Here is a 26630-nt window from a genome sequence, read left to right on the forward strand (position 1 = left end):
AGAGAGTGGGACATTTTAACATATCAAATTAGATATTTTTTATTCTTTCAAAAGACAAGGGTGTCCCTGGTCTATGAGAAGTTACTATTTCAGTTGCGTCACCATTATATTGAGGAATCTGTTATGTGGAGCCTAGTGCATGGTAGATCCACACATAGGATCACTCAGGCCTTTTGAGCGACATGACCTCTGTTGGCGAAAGAAATGCCTATTTGAATGCCTAACTCATTAGATAGCTGCCTATAGAGTCGGAGGGGCTTTGAATGTTTTCGTATTGAGGTGTCATCTCGATGGTGAATGATCCAACAATGTTTTTATTATGGATCCCCCCTCACCCCTTGCGCTCGCCCCACTTCCTAACAAGAGACACAGCCAGGCTGGAATGCAGTGGTTTCCATGACGCTAATGAAGTAAAAATGTGGCGATGTGGTTCTGGCAAGCCCTCTCCTCTCGCTCCCTTGGCCTCTTCATTGGAATGGGAGACTGATCCCTATAGCTTCTATTCCCAACAGAGCGTTCCCGGGAATGTCTCTCTCTGTTCTCTCATAACCTGGCTAAGCTTGGATGTGGGTTTAAAGGGGCATGTTTGGGACAAAACCCAGGGGAGGGTACCACCACCGACCAAACAACCTCGCTTCCTCCCTCCGACCCTCCCTCCCTCCTTACCCCAGCACCCCTCCTCACCCCAGCACCCCTCCTCCTCCTCTCCCTCTTTCCTCCTGTGAAAAGTGAAAAGCCTGGCGTTGTGATTTATTGTTCCAAAAAATGCTTCATGTGGCAGGCAGGCCCTCAAGCAGACAGGCCCCACTGTTTGCAAATGGCCTCTGAGACAAAAGGAAAGCTTTTCCCACTCAAACAGACTCTTCTCAGCAAACTGATGGTTTTCCTGCATTGTGAAAAAAATGCTCCTTTCCTGGCAGTTAGCATACTATTCATTTGTTTTTTATTTTACCAAATCTCATAATTGTTTTGCTCTAAAACTTTTGCACAGTAAGTAAAACAAAAAGGCTCTTCTCGTTCCCAGTACTCTGAGTGAGGGTTGTTTTCATGGTGAAACTGTCCCTCTCATCCATTGTGAAATAAATCTCCCGGGCCTGTGGCTGCAACAGACAGGGGTCTACACCCGCTATGCTGGGGAGAAGTGTGGATAGCTGGAGGTCCCTGCCAGGCCTTGGGGTCCCTGGTGGGAACAGGGTTCTGTCCCATTGTGCTCCTCTCTAACAGGGAGGCACAGGGTTAAACCACCAGCCTCTGTACATCATCCTGTGTCCTGCTGGGCCAGTGGACTAAACACAATGTCCTTCTAGTAGCTCCACACAGGATGGCCTGGACGTAAAGACCAAGCAACAGCCATTATGAGGTGCCCGCCATCCTGCACCTGCAGAAGGAAGTCGCTCTGGATAAGAGCGTCTGCTAAATGACTTAAATGTAAATGTAAATGTAAGAGCCTCTGTCTCATGGGGCATTCAGGCTTTTTAATCTGCACCACCTCCAGACCTTGGAGGATTCTGTTACTCTGTGTCTATGTGAATGGGCCATAATGTACTGTATGTGTTGACAAACGGTTCAGGCCATTGTGTGGTCATTGTCATTCAAAGTGTATTGTCTTTAAATAGGGGTCTAATCTAACCCCTTGCCAATAAAGACCTGGAGGTTTGGGGCGGCTGGCAACCATGACCCACCCAATGATGTACAGTATATAAACCCCTGATTGCTGATGCTATTTATTGGCAAATGAGAGGCTTTGAAGCTACTGGTTAGCCATATTGGCACTTCCCCAAAAGAAGCAGTCCTTCAAAGGAATGTTAAATGTATTAAATGAAATGTATTTAAGTGTTGTGTTGTTGTAGTGGGGACAGTAACATTTAAAAAAAAATGACTTTAACATTTTGTACATTTAGCTCATATTGTATAATTTAAAAGTATGCATTAAGGTGTGTGTGTGATATAATAAACCTGGCAAATTCAAAGACGTAGACATTGTTGAATGCATTTATATAGCTTCCAAAATATTTGTTTTACAATGGTAGTTCAGTCAGTCATGTAGTATATATATAAATCATTGGACACACCTGATCATTGTGTTCTGGCTGGGTTTTCAGTCTTTTCCAATCTAATGGGTGAGGACCCAATCACACACTAGCTTGGGAAAGACGGTACTGCAGGTCTGTGAAGCAAAATAACACAGACAGAAAGAGAGAGAAATAGAGAGGAGCGGGAGACAAAAAAAGTGATAGGTTGGGAGAGAGAGAGAGAGAGAGAGAGAGAGAGAGAGAGAGAGAGAGACAGACAGCCTGTGGTGAGCAGCTGCACTCTGCTGAATGTGCTCCTTCGAGGGGAACACCCCAACAGAGTAGGAAGTTGGGATTTTATGAATCACTCAGCTACATCCTTTTTGCATTACATTCTTGTTTCATTATGATCTTGTCCCAACATACCCATCAGACCAAATAGTCTTTATTAAACCTGTAGACACACAGAACAACATCTTAATCTCCATAGACAGAGATAAAGTAGACCTGTTTAGGAAGTACCCCCACCTTACATCCACTCCCTAATGCAGTTACAGCCTGCTGGATAATGGGGCTCAGTGTTGTGCATTATGGGGGCCGGAGGCACACTACGAGGCTCTTCCTCACAGGAGCCAGGCTCAAACATTTATTTTATTTAATCTTTATTTAACAAGGCAAGTCAGTTAAAAACAAATCCTTATTTACAATGACGGTTAACCCCAGCCAAACCCTAATCCGGAAGACACTGGGCCAATTGTGCGCCGTCCTATGGGATTCCCAATCACGGCCGGGTTGTGATACAGCCTGGAAACGAACCAGGGTCTGTAGTGACAGCTCTAGTACTGAGATGCAGTGTCTTAGGCCTCTGTGCCACTCGGGAGCCCAAAACATGGCAGAAGCTAGGCTGAAATCAGGCTGAAACATGGCAGGAGCCAGGCTGAAATCAGGCTGAAACATGGCAGGGGCCAGGCAAAAAAATGTCAGGAGCCAGGCTGAAACATGGCAGAAGCCAGGCTGAAGCATGACAGAAGCCAGGCTGAAATATGGAAGGGCTTAAACAGCAGAAGCCAGGCTGAAACATGGCAGAAGCCAGGCTGAAACAAAATTAAGAGAAAGCACCAGGTTCTCCAGACACAGGAAGTAGCTGTAGTTTGACATCCAAAGAAGATGGATGGAGGCGGTTGCCATGAAACTAGGTATGGTTACCATGGAGCTGGGGAAGACTCCAGACATCCTGTAGAGAGACTGTTGGCAGAGCAGAGATGCTGCCGGGAGTTTTACAATATACAATCAGTTGATTTTGTAGAATCTGTTGAATCTGTTACTGTTGAGCCAATGAAGGGTTCTGTTCTCTCTCGTATTCGGTCAGATGTTTATTGACATCATCCGATAAAGAACATTGATCTAGGGTTGGTTCACTTGTTGTTTTGGCTTAATAATGAGGTCACTTGTTGGGCTAGTGGATGTTGTTAGTGGTTGTTACAGTAACTTGTTCCCTGTGGTTCTATTATGGAGCAGTCGCTTGTTGACATTTACTGTTGGTCCATATGAAGCAGTCCGACAGTCACCTACTGGTCAGCTGGCTGTATTTCCTGGTTGGAGGACAGCTGGCATTGTCATGGCGATGGCAGCCACATCCACCCAGAAACATTAGTTCCACCGCCGGCCCTTTTTGTCCCGCTCCAAAAAAAGAGGGGGAATGAATAAAAGAAAAAGGGGGAGACGGCTAAAGTCTCCCTGATCCCCTTTTCCATACGCGGGGTAATCCAGGGGCGACCGTCAGCACAAATGTGGCTTTGACAGGCCTGCGAGTGTATGTGTGTGTGTGTGTGTTTTGACTCTGACCCGCTCTGTGGCTCTCAGTTTCACCGGGCTCTGGGAAAAACAGTCCTCGGTGGATACTGCGAGGCTGTGTCAGTGGTGGCACTGCCACACTCACTCGCCTGCGGTGGTGGATCACAGATTCAAGGGAGTCGTAAAAAGCATCTGGAGACTGTTAGATTAGTCCTTTCTGTCCTCCCATTCAGCTGCTTTCTGATGAGCTCACCCTCTAACTATGTGGTGTATACATTAACAGGCTGGTTGAATACCAAAGTGCTCCTGATGTTACCATCTGTAGAGCCAGGCAGCACTGTAGTTACTGACGCATTAGTAATGGTCTGTTTTATTATGGATGTGTCAACACTACAGATAAATACTACACTAACTACAGGAAGACCACTACAGGTCATGTTTAGTTATGCATTAGTTATCAGGTAGTCACATTTACCGTCACACCTGAGTCTGCTAAGGCCTCTTTCTCTCGATGGTTAACACCTAGTGTTAGACCCGCATGTCTGACTAATGTGAATTAACACCGAGGTGGAATTGCTTGACTGGTGTCTCCTCTTTATATTGAAATGTGTAACTCAGAAGTCCTTAACATACGTTGTAAACACTTACTGTACACTGAGTGTACAAAACATTAAGAACACCTGCTTTCTCCATGACAGACTGACCAGGTGAAAGCTATGATCCCTTATTGATTTAACCTGTTAAATCCACTTGAATCAGTGTATTTTTAAGGCTTGAGACAATTGATACATGGATTGTGTATGTGTGCCATTCACAGGGTGAATGGGCAAGACCAAAGATTGAAGTGCCTTTGAACAGGATATGGTAGCAGGTGCCAGGCACACCAATTTGTGTCAAGAAAGGCAATGCTGCTGGGTTTCTCATGTCGAACAGATGCCCATGTGCATCAAGAATGGTCCAACACCCAAAGGACATCCAGCCAACTTGACACAACTGTGGGAAGCATCGGAGTCAACATGGGCCAGCGTCCCTGTGGGACGCTTTTGACACCTTGCAGAGTCCATGCCCTGACGAAATGAGGCTGTTCTGAGTGGGACTCACTTACATGTTGAAGAGATGGTTCTCTTTACAGTTGTGTCTTTGTGTCTTTTCCCTCCAGATAAAATGTGCCTTATACAGTATATGAATATGAACAAACACTGTAGCCATTGTGTTACTGAGATGGTTCTCTAACAGTCTTGTCTTTGTGTCTGTTTGTCCTCCAGAGCACCAGGACTGTCTTCACCAGGTAGTCCATGAGCGTCTGGGGGAGCTGCTGCGCGTGTTGAAGGCCGTCATCAGCAAACACCAGACCCTCAACTCTGTGGACATCCTCAGTGCTGCAGGCACCGTCATCGCACAGGTCAAAGGTGAGCAGCACTCCCTAGAGCATAGAGACATGTCTCAAACACACCCTGACTCTCTGTCTCTCTGTCTCTTTCTCTCCCTGCCACCCTGTCTCCTTGACTCATTTTCTTCCTGCCTCCCTGTCTTCCTGCCTCCTTGTCTCCCTGCCTCCCTTTCTCCCTGCCATCCTGTCTCCCTGATTCCTTGTCTTCCTGTCTCTCTGCCTCCCTGTCTCCCTGCCTCCCTGTCTCCCTGCCTCCTTGTCTTCCTGTCTCCCTGCCTCCTTATCTTCCTGCCTCCCTGCCTCCTTGTCTTCCTGTCTCCCTGCCTCCTTGTCTTCCTGCCTCCTTGTCTTCCTGTCTCCCTGCCTCCTTGTCTTCCTGCCTCCCTGCCTCCTTGTCTTCCTGCCTCCCTGACACCTTGTCTTCCTGCCTCCTTGTCTTCCTGTCTCCCTGCCTCCTTGTCTTCCTGCCTCCCTGCCTCCCTGTCTTCCTGTCTCCCTGACTCCTTGTCTCCCTGCCTCCCTGTCTCCATGCCACCCTGTTTCCCTGCCTCCTTGTCTTCCTGTCTCCCTGCCTCCTTGTCTTCCTGCCTCCTTGTCTTCCTGTCTCCCTGCCTCCTTGTCTTCCTGTCTCCCTGCCTCCTTGTCTCCCTGTCTCCCTGCCTCCTTGTCTTCCTGCCTCCCTGACTCCTTGCCTCCCTGTCTCCCGCCCTAATGGCTCACAGTCCTTGCCTCCCTACTGTACCTCCCCCGTACTGTACCTCCTCCAGGCCCCATTTGGCTAGATTAGGTCTGGAAGAAGGTTTGTGCTTAAGCATTACAGGGCCAGCATGTTTGTCTGTTTAGCAAAACTAGAAGATGTATTTGCAGCAAACCTTTGAAGATGAATTCACTCTAAATATCAGAACTTCGCTCAAATAACACACACAGTATGTATTCAAACCCCTGACTGAAAAATACAGACCATGTATTATTTGAATGTTTAAATTTGAATTCCTATTGAATCCAGTGGGAGGAGGGAGAGGAGTGTGTTTGACTCAAAGACTGAAGTCTTTGTGCTTTGTGTTGCTGTCCTGAGGGAATAGGGCTCAGGAATCCCATTTATCTCCTCTCCTCGAGATTATGATCAGCCATGGAGGGCAATTCTTCACTTGGCCCGCGCACAAGAATCTCTGAGTGGAGTATACCTCTGCTCAATTGGAATTGCATAGCAGCCTGGCCCTGGTTTGACAGCATACTTTTGGCAATGCTCTATGTTAACGAAGTACGGTGACACACTGACCTGGAACAAAAGCTGGGGAGGTGTTTGTGTGTGTGGTAGTGATGTAAATACCTATCCTTCCTTCCTCTCTAAATGCATTCTACCAAATGAATAAAAAGTGATTGAACCAAAGTCGATTCCAAGTATTGGCTTACACTACGGTATGCAGCCTGGGTGCATTTCAAGCAGAACTGAAGGAAGCTATTGTATGGCGGCTTGGACAGAGACAGAGACAGAGACAGAGACAGGGTGAGCATTAGTGCTGGCTGCTGTCGATCTGCATGCTCTACTGTGACAGTTGGAAAGACTTCACATAGAGTCTGCTGTGGCTAGCTAGCCAATAGTCATGTGATGCTACTAATGGCTAATCTGGTTTCAAGGCTGTGGGGCTTTCTCTTGGGAGCAGTTTAATATTAACAGTGCTTTGTGTATATAGGAACAGAACAGCAGTATCACTGCTGAATCAAAATGCCATGTGCTTAAGGTACAAGCCCCAGTACACTCCCAATAAACTAACCTGTTGTTCCTTCATTCTTAATTCCATACCTCACCCCAATAACCTTTCTCACCACTAGAGGGCCAGAATATGTGTCCTCTGTACTAGACCCTCACACAACGAGGCTCAACAGGCTATACACATACTCATTGGCATCCTTCCTTCTTTGTCAACATCAGTCACTTCACACACACTCACACACACACACCTGGCCTGGTCCCCAGGTAATGTAAGACTGAAGTAATCAATTCAGGTAGATTCAAATAAGAGAAAGTGGAATATCCAGGCGTGTGGCTGTGCTGAGACCCTGTGCCTAGGGGGTAGATAACAGGGGTCTGTATCTCTCTCTCTCTCTCTCTCTCTCTCTGTGTGTGTGTGTGTGTGTGTGTGTGTGTGTGTGTGTGTGTGTGTGTGTGTGTGTGTGTGTGTGTGTGTGTGTGTGTGTGTGTGTGTGTGTGTGTGTGTGTGTGTGTGTGGGGGTGCGTAGGTGGGTGTGTGCGTGTTTGTGTGTATGTCTCTGCCCGCCATACTGGCTCAGTGGATCAGGAACAGGCCCCATTCGCTCATGCCTGGCCTAATTCATGCTCTCATAGTGGGGCTATGACTTTCACAACACTGGTCTCTGTCCAGGGAGAGGAGACACACACCAGGAGGAAAGAGAGAGGGAGAGAAAAGGGTATCTATCTATCTCAAGATAAGCAAGATATCCTACACATAGTCTAACAAAGATCTTTATACAATGAGCAAATTAAAATACTTTTTCTGTAGGTGGTGTATCACCCAATTAGCTAAGCCAAGGTATCTGAGAAGGACACCAAAATGGTATGTGATGAACACCATTCCTGAATGAAGAGATGTGGTTGTTTCCCCTCCCTACATTGTTACAGTGTATGGTTGCAAAGTTCCAGTAACTTTCCCAAAATGTAGGATCCCAGAATGCCTTGCCTGGTTCACCAACTACTTCTCAGACAGAGTTCAGTGTGTCAAATCAGAAGGCCTGTTGTCCGGACCTCTGGCAGTTTCTATGGGGTGCCACAGGGTTCAATTCTCAGGCCGACACTTTTCTCTGTATACATCAATGATGTCGCTTTTGCTGCTGGTGATTCTCTGATCCACCTCTACGCAGACGACACCATTTTGTATACCTCTGACCCTTCTTTAGACACTGTGTTAACTAACCTCCAGATGAGCTTCAATGCCATACAACTCTCCTTCCGTGCCCCCCAACTGCTCTTAAATGCAAGTGAAACTAAATGCAATTCCTCCTTTCCTTCCAGTTCTCTGCTGCCAATGACTGGAACAAATTGCAAAAATCACCGAAGCTGGAGACTCATATCTCCCTCACTAACTTAGTACCAGCTGTCAGAGCAGCTCACAGATCACTGCACCTGTACATAGCCCATCTGTAACTAGCCCATCCAACTACCTCATCCCCATACTGTTATTATTATTTTTTGCTCTTTTGCACTCCAGTATCTCTACTTGCACATTCATCTTCTGCACGTCTATCACTCCAGTGTTTAATTGCTAAATTGTAATTATTTCGCCACTGTGGCCTATTTATTTCCTTACCTCCCTTATCTTACCTCATTTGACTTTTTTTCCTATTGTATTTTTGACTGTATGTTTGTTTATTTCATGTGTAAGTCTGTGTTGTTGTTTGTGTCGCACTGCTTTGCTTTATCTTGGCCAGGTCGCAGTTGTAAATAGCCTACCTGGTAAATAGCCTACCTGGTTAAATAAAGGTGAAAAAAAATGGAAAAAAAGAGGGTACAAACAGGAAAACCGGAACCCTCCAACCAAGATTTCTGGAAAACTGTGTCATTTGGGGATGTTGCTGGAATTTTTCAACCATTACTCAGTCACATTATGCATGTGGGTCATTGAGGCATCAACATTACCATGATGGCCCCTATGGCCCGATGGCCCCCAATGACCTAAAGGCACCGTGGCCTGATGGTCCCAATGGCCTCATGGCCCCTATGGCCTGATGCCACCATGGCCCCCAATGGCCTTCCTCCTATGGTCCTGGCTAAGTCATGTATGTTTGCTTCCATCAATATCTGTTTTGTCAGCAGGCTTCCCCCTGCAGTAGACTCAGAGGTGGAATTTATTAGTGTTCGTTCAGGAGTCAGTCATGTGCTTTCCCAGTGAAAACAATGCCGTTTTTGCCTGATGATGTAACATCCACGTTTGGACTGTGGTTGGCCGGAGCGAGTGCTGGCATTGTGTTCTAGTGAGCTTCAGGATGTCCTGTGTTGTGGGGAGGGGAGGAGGGGGTAGGAGAGGACGTAAAGGCCAGAGAGACGCAGCGATAGCGTTCTAGGCAGAGGTAGCTAGCTAGCTGCGTTCACAGACAGACTCTCCCGGGACCCAAACTAACTTGCACCACTAACTCTGCTGTCTCGTCTGAAAGGGTTCTACCTCTCATAAGAGCTTCTGGAACTTATGGAGACATTCCCTGGAAAGAAATGCCTTATTAGGTGACACAAATGGAGATAAAGGAAGAGACTTGTGCGGCCATTTCCCCTGTGGCAGTTGGAGAAAGCTTTAGTGCATTAAAAGGGCTGTAGATCAGCTTGACCACTAGAGGCAGATCCCCCTTTGGAACCACTGAACCACGAAGGACCTACTGAGTAAGGAGTGGCTCTACGGTCAAAGAGTGGTTGCACCATACAGCCAGGAAGACCAACAGAGAAGAGAGAGAAGTCCTTGAGAGCAGCTTGGGTAGAAGGAGTTTGGTGCTACAACAACCACCCGACTGCGGACCACATCATACACACAGACTGAATGCTAAAAAGGGTTCAGCCTCTGGAGGGCAAGCCTGGTCGTGGGTAAGTGGTGGCTGGCATGTGTGTGTGTGTGTTTTACGGTAAAGTTCCTCTTGTTCTATAGAGACAGGAAGCCTGCACTGTAAGAGCATAGAGAGCTGCTGGTCTCTCTCTCTCTCTCTCTCTCTTTGAGTCTCCTAGTTCCTTTGTCGCTTGCTTACCTATTTCCTGTATGACGAAGAGGATTCTAGAATGGAAACTGTTTGTGGTTCTTGTGCTGCTAAGTGTTGTTTGAACTGTTTGGAACTAAGTCTCCATGGGGCTCAACTAACTAGAGAACCTTCAACCTGGACAACCGATCGTTTAATTAGAGCATTCTAATATATCTCATGTAAAAGAAGACAACTCAAAGAACTTTCTGGTAAGAAGAAGAAAAAGTGCTTTCTGCAATCCTTTTTCCTTGAACCATTCTCTTGATCTCCTGCTCCCCTCCTGATCTCCAGACATCTCTATTGTTAGGCGGAGAGAACATCGACACTAGGGGAATGGCCTCAGGGAATGGCGTCACTGGTGTTGCGACCCAAATGGAACCCTATTCTCCTATAGTGCACTACTTTTTACCAGGGTCCACAGGGATCTACCATACCGCTCTGGTCCAAAGTAGTGCAATATATAGTGAATAGGGTGCCATTTCAGATGTGGCTTGGGCTGCTGGTGCTGCCTGTTGAGCTCCTATTCTGGTTTATTTTCTCTCCTCCCGAGTGAGACAGGAAGTTTATTGTGGAGACTGATTATAGACCTATTTACATTGGTGTTTTTCCCTTCTCTTTTTCAGTCATCACTTTGTTTAGACTTAAGGCAGGAAACAGTGTGTCCTTCCAGATTACAATTCAAATCAGTACTGTTTCAGTCAAAACTCTGCTTTTTCTGTCAAATCTCTACTGTTTCAGTCAAATCTCTACGGTTTCAGTCAAATCTCTACGGTTTCAGTCAAATCTCTACTGTTTCAGTCAAATCTCTACGGTTTCAGTCAAATCTCAAATCTCTGCTGTTTCAGTCAAATCTCAAATCTCTGCTGTTTCAGTCAAATCTCTGCTGTATCAGTCAAATATCTACTGTTTCAGTCAAATCTCTTCTGTTTCAGTCAAATCTCTACGGTTTCAGAAATTTCTACTTTTTCAGTCAAATCTGTACTGTTTCAGTCAAATCTCCACTGTTTTAGTGAAATTTCTTATTTTTCAGTCAAATCTCTACTGTTTTAGTCCTTTCAGGCCTAACTATTCTGATTAAGTGTTTTGGGGATATATGGTGATAGAGACGGACTATTTCACAACACTCATCACTACCTCATGTTATGTAGGCTCTCAACCTGTATAGCAACATATTCGGATAATGATTAGTCTCATGTTCATGTAGGTTATATGTTTTGACATTACAGTGCATCTTGTCTTCAGTTCTGAATAGGTATAGGTTGTCCCAGTTATTTGTTTTCACAGTTTAGCCTAACTTGCTTCATCCGTTTTGACAGGTGTTAACTTCAAGGAGGTGAACGAGGAGAACAAGCAGAAGCTTTTCGGAGAGATATACACTTCCATCGACACATTGGCATTCACCTTTGGCAATGTGTAAGTACAACGTTGTAATAGCGATTGCAATAACTAGTGTTTCTGACTCTTTATGGTGACACAAACCAACTATATTTAAATAGGTACAGGGTATCCTTGTCTTACATCTCTAGATAATGTAATATTCTCAACCTTCAGTCTGTGTTTCCTTGCATAATGGCTGCTTGTGTTGTTGACTCTTAAAGTGTTGCCAACACTTCAGGGGAAGTTGCCCACACAACCACCGATCTAGGACGAGATTTGCCCTACCCCAATCCATACACTTACCATTGTTCAAACACAACACATCTGACCCCAGACCAGTGCCTAGGGGTTATTTCCATGCCTTTCATTGTTGTTGTGTGTTCCTCTTTCAGAGTGTCTGACTTCCTTATGGGAGATGTAGAGAATGGATCAGCGTTGGGGCTGCCCCTGACTCGGAGAAGCAGGGTAAGACAAACACACAAAAGATACATACACAACTGTCTGTCTGGACATTATGTATGTATTTACAGTAAACTCAGGTGATTGACTGTCTAAAGATACCCAGGATGGAGAGGTCGAAGGGTGTGGTGCTCTCAGGAAACAACAACATAACACTGTATGATGGGGCTGAGAGATTGTTTCCTGTTTGAAGTGGAGGGTACTCCTGAAATACCTTCCAGTGATTAATCACAGCATGACAGGGTGTTGATGTAGTTTGTAGCTTTTAACGATAACACAAAGGGAAATTAAAATGCTCACTAGCCATGGTCTTTCTGTAATGTCATGTACCATCTGGTTCCTTACTCATCATTGTGAAACCGTTCTGTCTATCTGTCTCATTCCCAGTCGTTTGAGAACCTTTCCGTGGAATCTGCAGTATCCGGTCCAGAGAAAGATGATCCGTCAGGTAACACGCACAACAACCACCATGACACCTTACTACTCCATCCACTTAACAACTGATAGCACTTCTGAATTTACGATGTACTCTATGACAGCTTGGCTTGGCTCTCCCTTATAAAAACATTACATATCGACATAAACCAGCCCTGTCTTTGTGGATTTTTGAATGAAAAATAATAATAATGAATTACATTTCTATAGCGCTTTTCATAGAATCTGAAAGCACTTCAAGAGCAAGAAAACAAACAAGCAAAATACCATGACAGGTCAACCAATAGAGGCCAAGTCTTTGAAAGCTGCATCCTGGATGGAAAGGGTCAGTTTATGGCTTGAGTGAAGGGAGCTGGTCAGAGGATGGTAGATGATGGGGATGGATTCTGCTGATGATCTTGTAGAGGACAAGTCTGGGAACCAGCCTTATAGTCTTATAGCTACAGAACTTCTCCTCTTCCTCTCTGTGTAGAACCCACTTGGGGGATTCCTCAGCAGCTGTGGGCTCCAGAAAGTTCACCACGCAAAGTTCAGAATAGTAGCCAGTCGTCCTCATTACGAGCCCTCTTTCTCAGCACTGCTGTATTCCTCTGTCTCCCGTTCCTTTCACGCTTCAGGCGATTCCTCAAATGATGTTCTCAAAACAGCTGGAATTGGTAGCCAGGTGAAACAAGAAAAGACGGTACTGTGCTCAGATGCATTTTTTAAACAAATCTAATTAGCCAAGTCAAACATTGTTATCCAGTCAGTCAATCTGCAAATCCGTGGCTCAAAAATGTCAGATATAAGCAATAAAAACTAAATGTCATCAAAAACAACAATTGAAAGCCCCCTAAAAATAACTATAGATGATTAGGTCTCAATGTGTTGATAGGAAATATGTCACTTGGGGTGACAGTACACCCAAAGAACTGTGGGGAGCATTGGAGTCAACATGGGTTGTGGAACACTTTCGACACCTTGTAGAGTCATTGCCCATACGAATTGAGTCTGTTCTGAGGGCAAAAGTGGGTGCAACTCAACGTCTGTGCCCAGTGGGATGGCTCTAGAAGAGTTTGTTCAGCGAAAGTGCCTTCTCCACTCTCATCTTAATACAGCTCCATCTGTCAATCTGTGTTACGTCACTCTGTGTACTCAACAAACTACTTTCCCTCTGTTACAAAGCTGGGTGGCTAGAAACACGGAACCACCGTGAATAGCTCATCGTAATATACCTACTACTGGACATACCATTTTATCTTCCTAATTATATTGTCTGTACACACTACATATTTATATTCTCACTCTAATACTGTGCCTTCAGAAAGTATTCAGACCCCTTCACTTTTTCCACATTTTGTTTCGTTACAGCATTATTCAAAAATTGATTACATTTTTCCCCTCATGAATCTACATACAATACCCCATAATGAAAAAGCAAAAACAAGGTTTTAGACATTTTTGCAAATTTATAAAAAATGTAATACTGAAATATCACATGTACATAAGTATTTAGCCCCTTTACTCAGTACTTTGTTGAAGCACCTTTGGTAGTGAATACTGCCTTGAGTCTTCTTGGGTATGACGCTACAAGCTTGGCACACCTATATCTGTAGAGTTTCTCCCATTCTTCTCTGCAGATACTCTCTAGCCCTGTCGAAGTTTGATGGGGAGCGTTGCTGCACAGCTATTTTCAGGTCTCTCCAGAGATGTTCAATCATGTTCAAGTCCGGGCTCTGGCTGGGCCACTCAAGGACATTCAGAGACTTGTCCCGAAGCCAGTCCTGCGTTGTCTTGGCTGTGTGCTTAGGGTCATTGTCCTGTTGGAAGGTAAACCTTCACCCCAGTCTGAGGTCCTGAGCACTCTAGAGCAGGTTTTCATCGAGGATCTCTCTGTACTTTGCTTCATTCATCTTTACCACAATCCTGACTAGTCTCCCAATCCTTCCCGCTGAAAAACATCCCCTCAGCATGATTCTGCCACCACCATGCTTCACCGTAGGGACGGTGCCAGGTTTCCTCCAGACGTGACGCTTGGCATTCAGGTCAAAGAGTTCAATCTTGGTTTTATCAGACCAGAGAATCTTGTTTCTCATGGTCTGAGAGTCTTTAGGTGCATTTTGGCAAACATGGCTGTCATGTGCCTTTTACTGAGGAGTGGCTTCCATCTGGCCATTCTACCATAAAGGCCTAATTGGTGGAGTGCTGCAGAGATGGTTGTCCTTCTGGAAGGTTCTCCCATCTCCACAGAGGAACTCTAGAGGACTGTCAGCGTGATCATTAGGTTCTTGGTCACATCCCTGACCAAGGCCCTTCTCCCTCGATTGCCCAGTTTGGCAGGGGGGTCACCTCTAGGTTCCATTTAATAATGATGGAGGCCATTCTATTCTTGGGGACCTTCAAATGTTTTGGTACCCTTCCCCAGATCTGTGCCTCGACACAATGCAGTCTCGGAGCTCTACGAACAATTCCTTCAACCTCGAGGCTTGGTTTTTGCTCTGACATGCACTGTTAACTGTACGACCTTATATAGACATGCATGTGCCTTTACAAATCATGTCCAATCAAGTTGTAGAAACATCTCAAGGATGATAAATGGAAACAGGATGCACCTGAGCTCAATTTCGAGTCTCATAGCAAAGGGTCTGAATACTTATGTAAATAAGGTAAAACATTTGCAAATAAAAAAACTGTTTTTGTTTTGTCATTATGGGGTATTGTGTGGAGATTGCTGAGGAAATTGTTTTATTTAATCCATTTAGAATGAGGCTAGAGCCTAACAAAATGTGGAAAAAGTCCTGGGGTCTGAATACTTTCCGAAGGCACTGTATATATACCGTTCAAAGGTTTGGGGTCACTTAGAAATGTCCTTCTTTTTTAAGGAAAAGCACATTTTATGTCCATTAAAATAACATAAAATTGATCAGAAATACAGTGTATACTAATTGTAATTTTGGAAATGACTATTGTAGCTGGAAACTTTTAATGGATTATCTACATAGGCGTACAGAGGCCCATTATCAGCAACCATCACCCCTGTGTTACAATGGCACGTTGTGTTAGCTAATCCAAGTTTATCATTTTGACAGGCTAATTGATCATTAGAAAACCCTTTTGCAATTTTGTTAGCACAGCTGGAAACTGTCGTCCTGATTAAAGAAGCAATAAAACTGGCCTTCTTTACACTAGTTGAGTATCTGGAGCATCAGCATTTGTGGGTTTGATTAGAGTCTCAAAATGACCGGAAACAAATAACTTTCATCTGAAACTCCCAGTCTATTCTTCTTCTGACAAATTAAGGCTATTCCATGCGAGAAATTGCCAAGAAACTGAAAATCTCGTACAACGCTGTGTACTACTCCCCTCACAGAACAGAGCAAACTGTCTCTAACCAGAATAGAAAGAGGAGTTGGAGGCCCGGTGCACAACTGAGCAAGAGGACAAGTACTTTAGAGTGTTTAGTTTGAGAAACAGACGCCTCACAAGTCCTCAACTGGCTGCTTCATTAAATAGTACCCGCAAAACACCAGTCTCAGCGTCAACAGTGAAGAGGCGACTTGGCAGAGTTCCTCTGTCCAGTGGCTGTGTTTTTTTGCCCATATTAATCTTTTATTTTTATTGGCCAGTCTGCCTGTTCACCCCGCTATCATCCAAAAGGCGAGGTCAGTACAGGTGCATCAAAGCTGGGACCGAGAGACTGAAAAACCGCTTCTATCTCAAGGCCATCAGACTGTTAAACAGCAACCACTAACATTGAGTGGCTGCTGCCAACACACTGACTCAACTCCAGCCACTTTAATAATTGGAATTGATGGGAAATGATGTAAAATATATCACTAGCCACTTTAAACAATGCTACCTAATATAATGTTTACATACCCTACATTATTCATCTCATATGTATACGTATATACTGTACTCTATATCATCCACTGCATCTTTATGTAATACATGTAGCACTAGCCACTTTAACTATGCTACTTTGTTTACATACTTATCTCATATGTATATACTGTACTCGATACCATCTACTGTATCTTGCCTATGCTGCTCTGTACCATCACTCATTCATATATCTTTATGTACATATTCTTTATTCCCTTACACTTGTGTATAAGACAGTAGTTTTGGAATTGTTAGTTAGATTACTTGTTGGTTATTACTGCATTGTCGGAACTAGAAGCACAAGCATTTCGCTACACTCATATTAACATCTGCTAACCATGTGTATGTGACAAATAAAATTTGATTTGATTTGATTTGATTTAGACTGACAAGTTTCAAGAGAAAGAAGAAAGTTCTTTGTTTCTGGCTATTTTGAGCCTGTAATCGAAATGCACAGATGCTGATGCTCCAGATACTCAACTAGTCTAAAGAAGGCCAGTTGTATTGCTTCTTTAATCAGCACAACTGTTTTCAGCTGTGCTAACATAATTGCAAAAGGATTTTCTAATGATCAATTAGCCTTTTAAAATCATAAACTTGGAACACAGGAGTGCCATTGGAACACAGGAGTGATGGTTGCTGATAATGGACCTCTGTACGTCTATGTAGATGTTCCTTTAAAGAAAAATCTGTTTCCAGCTACAATAGTAATTTACAACATTAACAATGTCTACACTGTATTTGTTTATTTTATTTTAATGCAAAAAAATAGCTTTTCTTTCAAAAACGAGGACATTTCTAAATGACCCCAAACTTTTGAACGGTAGTGTGTATGTATATATCTGTGTGTGTGTGTGTGTGTGTGTGTGTGTGTGTGTGTGTGTGTGTGTGTGTGTGTGTGTGTGTGTGTGTGTGTGTGTGTGTGTGTGTGTGTGTGTGTGTGTGTGTGTGTGTGTGTATATTGTCTGTCTCTATGTAGTCTCTGGTATAGTTAAGGGGCCTGTATAAGCTCTCCTGTCACACAGAGTGACCTATTAGCTCAGTCGTATTAACACATAGAGGAGGCAATCCCTGTCTTGTCCAGTCTACTTAGCATTACAATGTATTACCAACACATAACCCAAGGTCAACATGGACTTTACTTTCTGACAGATCTGACACACACACTGGTGCACATACAGTCATGCGCACTCGTACACACTCACGAACGCACACACACACAGTCACACATAGATACTCACACATGCGATAGAGAGGGGCTTGTCCGTAGCTAGTTGCCAGTAGCCGTTAGCCAGTAGGTAGCAATGCTCGGTCTCAGGCCTAGGCCCACTAACTTCTTCTTCCCCAACCCATGGCGTGTTACCATTACCATCACAGGTCCATCGCCGCCGGCGAGGGCGGAGGAGGTGGATGGTGTGGACGTGGCGCTGCAGCGGAGTGAAGGCGGGGTGGAGTCAGCTCTACTATACGCCAAGGCCTGGTCCAAGTACACCAAGGAGCTGCTGGCCTGGGTGGACAAACGACTCAGTATGGGTGAGTCTCTCCCTACCACTACCTCTAATACACATAGGATTAATACAGAGAAACATCTCATTATTGGTGAGTCGGAGGCACAGAATTAAATAGAACACTGTTATTAGATTATATATTATAAACCGTGTGGTTCGAGCCCTCAATGCTGATTGGCTGAAAGCAGTGGTATATCATTCCGTATACCATGGGTATGACAAAACATTTATTTTTCTGTTTTAATTACATTGGTAACCAGTTTATAAAAGCAATAAGGCACCTCAGGGGTTTGTGGTATATGGCCAATATACCACGGCTAACGGCTGTATCCAGGCACTTCGAGTTGCGTTGTGCGTAAGAACAGGGGGTTGGTGTAAGCTGTGTCACCGTTGGTATTTGGTATTTTATGAGGATCATCATTAGCTATTGCAAAAACAGCAGCTATCTTCATGGGGTCCACACAAAACATGAAACATTACATAATACAGAACATTAATAGACAAGAACAGCTCAAGGACAGAACTACATAAATGTTTTAAAAAGGCACACATAGCCTACATATCAATGCATACACACAAACTATCTTTTGGGGTTAGGGGTCTTTGCTGATCTTTAACTCCCTTTGCCTCAGCTCTAGAAGTTTTTTTTCTTAGATTTAGCCTAGCATTAGCTACTGTACATTAGCTTAGTTTGTCCTAACATTAGTTAAGGTATATTAGCATAGTTTGTCTTAGCATTAGCTACTGTATATTAGCTTAGTTTGTACTAGCATTAGCTACTGCATATTGGCTTTGTTTTTCCTGGCGTTAGCTGCTGTATATTAGCTTAGTTTGTCCTAGCATTAGCCTACTTGTATACAATAATAGATAGTTTCACACCTGTTCTATATTGCCCCAGATATACAGTAGGACAAACTTGCATGGGTTGAATATAACACTGATGAGGTTATTATATGCTTTTTCACTACAGTAAACGCTAAACTTACCTAAGCACAGTGTAGTGTAAACTCTTAGAAAAAATGGTTTCCAAAGGTTCTTCAGCTTTCCCCATAGAATAACCCTTTTTGGTTCCAGGTAGAACCCTTTTTGGTTCCAAGTAGAACTCTTGGGTTTCATATACAACCCTCTCAGGAAAGGGTTCTATCTGGAACCAAAAGTGTTCTACCTGGAACCAAAGGGGTTTTTCAAAAGGTTCTCCTATTGGGACAGCTGGAGAACCATTTTAGGTTCTAGATAGCACCTTTTTTGCTAAAAGTGTAGTAGTGTGATTAGTCATTTGTCATCAGGTCCTCTATTTGGATGAATAGGTTACTGGGCATTTGTGGTTTTTGTCCTGTACTTAATCACTCAATGTCTACATACTACACACAGAGACAGTAGCTACTTAATCATGCTGTATTGAACATTTATGACATAACCAGGCTAGGAAGGTAACGTTGAGTGTCTGATTGCAGATATCGAGTGTGCGAAGAGCTACGCCAAAATGGCAGAATCAGCGAAGACACTCGCAAGTCAACAGGTGATTATGATGAAATATGTTTTCTGCTCATATCAGTTGCATTTGTTCACCGGTTAATTGTATCTCAAAAGATAACAGCTGTCAAAGCAATTAATCATTTTAAACCATCTGCACTACTTCTTTGAATTGTGATTAGTCACTTTTGTTGTCTTCCAATCAAAGGAGTTCATGCCATTCCGGGACATTTACATGTCAGCGTTCAAGAACGATATTGAGTACAGCCAGCTCCTACTGCACACAGCAGCTACCCTTCAAACCAACAAATTCATGCAGGTATGTACATCTGTCTATGTGACTTTTCTACAGTATGTCCTGCTCTGATCTGCATAATCCATATTCACAGCATTGACTCACTGAAGCGTGTGTTTATGTGTGTGTGTGTGTGTGTGTGTGTGTGTGTGTGTGTGTGTGTGTGTGTGTGTGTGTGTGTGTGTGTGTGTGTGTGTGTGTGTGTGTGTGTGTGTGTGTGTGTGTGTGTGTGTGTGTGTGTGTGTGGGTGGGGGGTTCTCTAGCCTCTCGTCGCACGGAAGAACGAGCTGGACAAACTGAGGAAGGAGGTCAAGGAGCAGTGGCAGAGAGAACAGAAGAAAATGGTGGGCGGAACTTCATAACTTTAAAAGGTCACATTATAAGGAAACTTAAAGCAAACAGAGCCACAGTCATCAAAGAATATGTAAACCCCTCGCTGTGTGTGTGCGCGTGTGTGTGAGCCAGGCTCTTGACATTATTCAGGCGGTTTAATAGCTGCAGAGTGTTGAAGGTAATCTCTTGGAAGTCCAACTGCACCACCAGTGTGACAAGATGAGAGCAGACCCTGAACAAACTGGGTTGGTTAGTGTGTATCTCTAAGGACGGGGTTGGTTAGTGTGTATCTCTATGGACTGGGTTGGTTAGTATGTATCTCCTAGGACTGGGTTGGTTAGTATGTACTGTATCTCTAAGGACTGGGTTGGTTAGTATGTATCTCTAAGGTCTGGGTTGTTTAGTGTGTAACTCTAAGGACTGGGTTGGTTAGTGTGTATCTATAAGGACGGGCTGGTTAGTGTGTATCTCTCAGGACTGGGTTGGTTAGTGTGTAACTGTTAGGACTGGGTTGGTTAGTGTGTAACTCTAAGGACTGGGTTGGTTAGTATGTACTGTATCTCTAAGGACCGGATTGGTTAGTATGTATCTCTAAGGACTGGGTTGGTTAGTGTGTATCTCTAAGGACTGGGTTGGTTAGTATGTATCTCTTAGGACTGGGTTGGTTAGTATGTATGTCTTGGAACTGGGTTGGTTAGTATTTATCTCGAAGGACTGTGTTGGTTAGTATGTACTGTATCTCAAAGGACTGGGTTGGTTAGTGTGTAACTCTAAGGACATGGTTGGTTATTGTGTAACTCTAAGGATTGGGTTGGTTTGTGTGTATCTCTAAGGACTGGGTTGGTTAGTGTTTAATTCTAAGGACTGGGTTGGTTAGTATGTACTGTACCTCCAAGGACTGGGTTGGTTAGTGTGTAACTCTAAGGACTGGGTTGGTTAGTATGTATCTTTAAGGACTTGGTTGGTTCATGTGTAGCTCTAAAGACTGGGTTGGTTAGTGTGTACTGTATCTCTAAGGACTGGGTTGGTTAGTGTGTGACTCTAAGGACTGGGTTGGTTAGTGTGTATCTCTAAGGACTGGGTGGGTTAGTATCTATCTCTAAGGACTGGGTTGGTTAGTATGTATATTCTAGGACTGGGATGGTTAGTGTGTATCTCTAAGGACTGGGTTGGTTAGTATGTATATTGTAGGACTGGGATGGTTAGTGTGTATCTCTAAGGACTGGGTTGGTTATTATGTACTGTATCTCTAAGGCTGGTTTGGTTAGTGTGTATCTCTAAGGACTGGGTTGGTTATTATGTACTGTATCTCTAAGGACTGGGTTGGTTAGTATGTATCTCTAAGGACTGGGTTGTTTAGTGTGTAACTCTAAGGACTGGGTTTGTTAGTGTGTATCTCTAAGGATTGGGTTGGTTAGTGTGTATCTCTAAGGACTGGATTGGTTAGTGTGTACTGTATCTCAAAGAACGGGGTTGGTTAGTGTGTAACTCTAAGGACTGCGTTGGTTAGTGTGTATCTCTAAGGACTGGGTTGGTTAGTGTGTATCTCTAAGTACTGGGTTGGTTAGTGTGTGTCTCTAAGGACTAGGTTGTTTAGTGTGTAACTCTAAGGACTAGGTTGGTTTGTATGTACTGTATCTCTAAGGACTAGGTTGGTTAGTGTGTATCTCTAAGGACTGGTTTGGTTAGTGTGTATCTCTAAGGAATGTGTTGGTTAGTATGTATCTCTAAGGACTGGGTTGGTTAGTGTGTATTTCTAAGGACTGGGTTGGTTAGTGTGGAACTCTAAGGATTGGGTTGGTTAGTGTGTATCTCTAAGGACTGGATTGGTTAGTGGGTACTGTATCTCAAAGAACGGGGTTGGTTAGTGTGTAACTCTAAGGACTGGGTTGGTTAGTGTGTAACTCTAAGGACTGGGTTGGTTAGTGTGTAACTGTAAGGACTGGGTTGGTTAGTATGTAACTCTGGGGACTGGGTTGGTTAGTGTGTATCTCTAAGGACTGGGTTGGTTAGTGTGTATCTCTCAGGACTGGGTTGGTTAGTGTGTAACTGTTAGGACTGGGTTGGTTAGTGTGTATCTCTAAGGACTGGGTTGGTTAGTATGTATCTCTAAGGTCTGGGTTGTTTAGTGTGTAACTCTAAGGACTGGGTTGGTTAGTGTGTATCTATAAGGACGGGCTGGTTAGTGTGTATCTCTCAGGACTGGGTTGGTTAGTGTGTAACTCCAAGGACTGGGTTGGTTAGTGTGTATCTCTAAGGACTGGGTTGGTTAGTGTGTAACTGTAAGGACTGGGTTGGTTAGTGTGTAACTCTAAGGACTGGGTTGGTTAGTGTGTATCTCTCAGGACTGGGTTGATTAGTGTGTAACTGTAAGGACTGGGTTGGTTAGTGTGTAACTCTAAGGACTGGGTTGGTTAGTGTGTAACTGTAAGGACTGGGTTGGTTAGTGTGTAACTCTAAGGACTGGGTTGGTTAGTGTGTATCTCTCAGGACTGGGTTGATTAGTGTGTAACTCTAAGGACTGGGTTGGTTAGTGTGTATCTCTCAGGACTGGGTTGATTAGTGTGTAACTGTAAGGACTGGGTTGGTTAGTGTGTAACTCTGAGGACTGGGTTGGTTAGTGTGTATCTCTAAGGACTGGGTTGGTTAGTGTGTATCTCTAAGGACTGGGTTGGTTAGTGTGTGACTCTAAGGACTGGGTTGGTTAGTGTGTATCTCTAAGGACTGGGTGGGTTAGTATCTATCTCTAAGGACTGGGTTGGTTAGTATGTATATTCTAGGACTGGGATGGTTAGTGTGTATCTCTAAGGACTGGGTTGGTTAGTATGTATATTGTAGGACTGGGATGGTTAGTGTGTATCTCTAAGGACTGGGTTGGTTATTATGTACTGTATCTCTAAGGCTGGTTTGGTTAGTGTGTATCTCTAAGGACTGGGTTGGTTATTATGTACTGTATCTCTAAGGACTGGGTTGGTTAGTATGTATCTCTAAGGACTGGGTTGTTTAGTGTGTAACTCTAAGGACTGGGTTTGTTAGTGTGTATCTCTAAGGATTGGGTTGGTTAGTGTGTATCTCTAAGGACTGGATTGGTTAGTGTGTACTGTATCTCAAAGAACGGGGTTGGTTATTGTGTAACTCTAAGGACTGCGTTGGTTAGTGTGTATCTCTAAGGACTGGGTTGGTTAGTGTGTATCTCTAAGTACTGGGTTGGTTAGTGTGTGTCTCTAAGGACTAGGTTGTTTAGTGTGTAACTCTAAGGACTAGGTTGGTTTGTATGTACTGTATCTCTAAGGACTAGGTTGGTTAGTGTGTATCTCTAAGGACTGGTTTGGTTAGTGTGTATCTCTAAGGAATGTGTTGGTTAGTATGTATCTCTAAGGACTGGGTTGGTTAGTGTGTATTTCTAAGGACTGGGTTGGTTAGTGTGGAACTCTAAGGATTGGGTTGGTTAGTGTGTATCTCTAAGGACTGGATTGGTTAGTGGGTACTGTATCTCAAAGAACGGGGTTGGTTAGTGTGTAACTCTAAGGACTGGGTTGGTTAGTGTGTAACTCTAAGGACTGGGTTGGTTAGTGTGTAACTGTAAGGACTGGGTTGGTTAGTATGTAACTCTGGGGACTGGGTTGGTTAGTGTGTATCTCTAAGGACTGGGTTGGTTAGTGTGTATCTCTCAGGACTGGGTTGGTTAGTGTGTAACTGTTAGGACTGGGTTGGTTAGTGTGTATCTCTAAGGACTGGGTTGGTTAGTATGTATCTCTAAGGTCTGGGTTGTTTAGTGTGTAACTCTAAGGACTGGGTTGGTTAGTGTGTATCTATAAGGACGGGCTGGTTAGTGTGTATCTCTCAGGACTGGGTTGGTTAGTGTGTAACTCCAAGGACTGGGTTGGTTAGTGTGTATCTCTAAGGACTGGGTTGGTTAGTGTGTAACTGTAAGGACTGGGTTGGTTAGTGTGTAACTCTAAGGACTGGGTTGGTTAGTGTGTATCTCTCAGGACTGGGTTGATTAGTGTGTAACTGTAAGGACTGGGTTGGTTAGTGTGTAACTCTAAGGACTGGGTTGGTTAGTGTGTAACTGTAAGGACTGGGTTGGTTAGTGTGTAACTCTAAGGACTGGGTTGGTTAGTGTGTATCTCTCAGGACTGGGTTGATTAGTGTGTAACTCTAAGGACTGGGTTGGTTAGTGTGTATCTCTCAGGACTGGGTTGATTAGTGTGTAACTGTAAGGACTGGGTTGGTTAGTGTGTAACTCTGAGGACTGGGTTGGTTAGTGTGTATCTCTAAGGACTGGGTTGGTTAGTGTGTATCTCTAAGGACTGGGTTGGTTAGTGTGTATCTCTAAGGACTGGGTTGGTTAGTGTGTGCTGTATCTCCGAGGACGGGGTTGGTTAGTGTGTAACTCTAAGGACTGGGTTGGTTAGTGTGTGTCTCTAAGGACTAGGTTGTTTCGTGTGTAACTCTAAGGACTAGGTTGGTTTGGATGTACTGTATCTCTAAGGACTAGGTTGGTTAGTGTGTAACTCTAAGGACTGGTTTGGTTAGTGTGTATCTCTAAGGAATGTGTTGGTTAGTATGTATCTCTAAGGACTGGGTTGGTTAGTGTGTATCTCTAAGGACGGGGTTGGTTAGTGTGTAACTCTAAGGACTGGGTTGGTTAGTGTGTGTCTCTAAGGACTAGGTTGTTTAGTGTGTAACTCTAAGGACTGGGTTGGTTTGTATGTACTGTATCTCTAAGGACTGGGTTTGTTAGTGTGTATCTCTAAGGACTGGGTGGGTTAGTGTGTAACTCTAAGGACGGGGTTGGTTTGTGTGTAACTCTAAGGACGGGGTTGGTTAGTGTGTAACTCTAAGGACGGGGTTGGTTAGTGTGTAACTCTAAGGACTGGGTGGGTTAGTGTGTATCTATAAGGACAGGCTGGTTAGTGTGTATCTCTAAGGACGGGGTTGGTTAGTGTGTATTTCTAAGGACGGGGTTGGTTAGTGTGTATCTCTAAGGACGGGGTTGGTTAGTGTGTAACTCTAAGGACTGGGTGGGTGAGTGTGTAACTCTAAGGACTGGGTTGGTTAGTGTGTAACTCTAAGGACGGGGTTGGTTAGTGTGTATCTCTAAGGACGGGGTTGGTTAGTGTGTAACTCTAAGGACTGGGTTGGTTAGTGTGTATCTCTCAGGACTGGGTTGGTTAGTGTGTAACTGTTAGGACTGGGTTGGTTAGTGTGTAACTCCAAGGACTGGGTTGGTTAGTGTGTATCTCTAAGGACTGGGTTGGTTAGTGTGTACTATATCGCTAAGGACAGTTGATTTGTGTTTCCCTTGTGTGTTGTGGAACCATGTTTTGCCTTTGCAGTGTGAGAGAAAATTGGTTGAAAAGTTAGTGATCAGGGCTGAGTCAATCATTTTGTAACAGACATGTTTGTGTGCGTACATGTACGTGGTTTTGTGTGTTTGTTTGCCTTGTGTTTCCCTTGTGTTAACGCTGTGTGTATTTTCAGCATGAGGCGGATAGTGCCCTGAGGAAGGCCCGTGTTCTGCAAGCCCAGAGACAGGAGGAGTATGAGAAGGCCCGGGTGTCCACCAGCCGAGTAGAGGAGGAGCAGCTGGGAGCAGCCAAGCTGGAGAAGAGACGAAGGCTGGAGGAGGAGGCTCTGCAGAAGGTCAAATATCTTGTCCCTAAGGTTTATAGCTCATCCATGTCATGTCTGAGGCCCATAGCCCATCCGTGAGGCCCATAGACACATATCTCATCCTTTAAGCCCATAGTTACCCACTGAGGCCCAAAGCTTGAGGCCTAGGGTTACTGAAATACACAATCAAGTTAACATTTACGGTGACATTTTTGTCAATTAGTAGACACTCTTATCCAGAGTTAACCACACAACTAACCCATTTTTATTTTATGTATTTAACTAGGCAAGTCAGTTAAGAACAAATGCTTATTTACAATGACAGCCTACACCAGCCAAACCCGGACAATTGTGCACTGCCCTATGGGACTCCCAATACACGGCCGGTTGTGATACGGCCTGGATTCGAACCAGGGTGTTTGTAGTGACGCCTCTAGGACTGACATGCAGGGCCTTAGGCCACTACACCACTCAGGAACCCATAACTGCTACATGGGAATCCACATTGACATATTAAAGATGTTACTCTTTTGATCACTGGATTGTAGTTGTGAGCAGTTCTGCTTGACAGGTTACCACCCCCTACTATTTTCCATAGGCTGATGAGGCCAGAGACCACTGCAAGGCCTGTCTGACAGATGTAGGGGTGAAGAGAGTGGACCTGGCCAACACCAAGTGTGAGATCCTCACCCAGTTACGAAAGCTGGTCTTCCAGTGTGACCTCACTCTGAAAGCGGTATGTTGACAAATACATCTTACAGGATCCAGATGTTTGAGTAAAATCAAATATTCCCCAAAATATAGTAGATAGTAGTATAGTATGTTCAGTGACTACTAAAGGCCATTTTTGGACATTCTGTCTGGTGTGGATAATGTCATAAGAGAAGATACTGTAGATCTGGTGTAGGTGTAGATACTGTCATTCTAATTTTATGGGTGCTGTATCTCATGGGCTTTCCCTGTGTGTACGTCTCCCCAGGTGACAGTGAATTGGTTCCAGCTCCAGCAGGCCCAGGTTGTGTCTCTACCCGTCAACCATCAGTCTCTGTGTGAGAGCGCCAAGCTGTACGAGCCGGGTCAGCGATACGTTGGCTTCGTCAAGAGTCTTCCTGCCCAGTCAGACAGACCCAGGGTGGAGTCCTACTCCTTCGACGCCACCGTCTCACACTGTAACAACGCAGGGTGAGGGGAACACTGGATGGATGCTGTGATTTTGATTATCCTACTACTTTGGCTTAAACTCACTCTTTGATCCTCAAACATAAATAGAGAGTGTGTGTGTGTGTGTGTGTGTGTGTGTGTGTGTGTGTGTGTGTGTGTGTGTGTGTGTGTGT

At 44.3% G+C, this 26630-nt stretch overlaps 1 protein-coding gene across 4 annotated transcripts in view; it reads left to right on the forward strand.

The window, feature by feature from the left end:
• Positions 1 to 26630, forward strand: part of arhgap29a (Rho GTPase activating protein 29a) — a 73146-nt gene that overhangs the window by 28581 nt on the left and 17935 nt on the right. For 2 of the 4 annotated variants that reach the window (XM_064949197.1, XM_064949199.1), the window contains exons 3-13: positions 5072 to 5215; positions 11250 to 11346; positions 11703 to 11775; positions 12157 to 12217; positions 17446 to 17601; positions 19031 to 19095; positions 19258 to 19368; positions 19608 to 19688; positions 25165 to 25326; positions 25895 to 26032; positions 26276 to 26478. In XM_064949197.1, coding sequence (XP_064805269.1) covers positions 5072 to 5215; positions 11250 to 11346; positions 11703 to 11775; positions 12157 to 12217; positions 17446 to 17601; positions 19031 to 19095; positions 19258 to 19368; positions 19608 to 19688; positions 25165 to 25326; positions 25895 to 26032; positions 26276 to 26478 — 1291 coding nt within the window. Of the gene's footprint in view, positions 1 to 5071; positions 5216 to 9262; positions 9785 to 9927; positions 10143 to 11249; positions 11347 to 11702; positions 11776 to 12156; positions 12218 to 17445; positions 17602 to 19030; positions 19096 to 19257; positions 19369 to 19607; positions 19689 to 25164; positions 25327 to 25894; positions 26033 to 26275; positions 26479 to 26630 lie in introns of those variants that run through there. The other 2 variants (XM_064949200.1, XM_064949201.1) reach the window with 2 other exon arrangements.

The sequence above is a fragment of the Oncorhynchus masou genome, chromosome 30, assembly GCF_036934945.1.
Source record: "Oncorhynchus masou masou isolate Uvic2021 chromosome 30, UVic_Omas_1.1, whole genome shotgun sequence".
In the NCBI taxonomy this organism is placed as follows: Eukaryota; Metazoa; Chordata; class Actinopteri; order Salmoniformes; family Salmonidae; genus Oncorhynchus; species Oncorhynchus masou.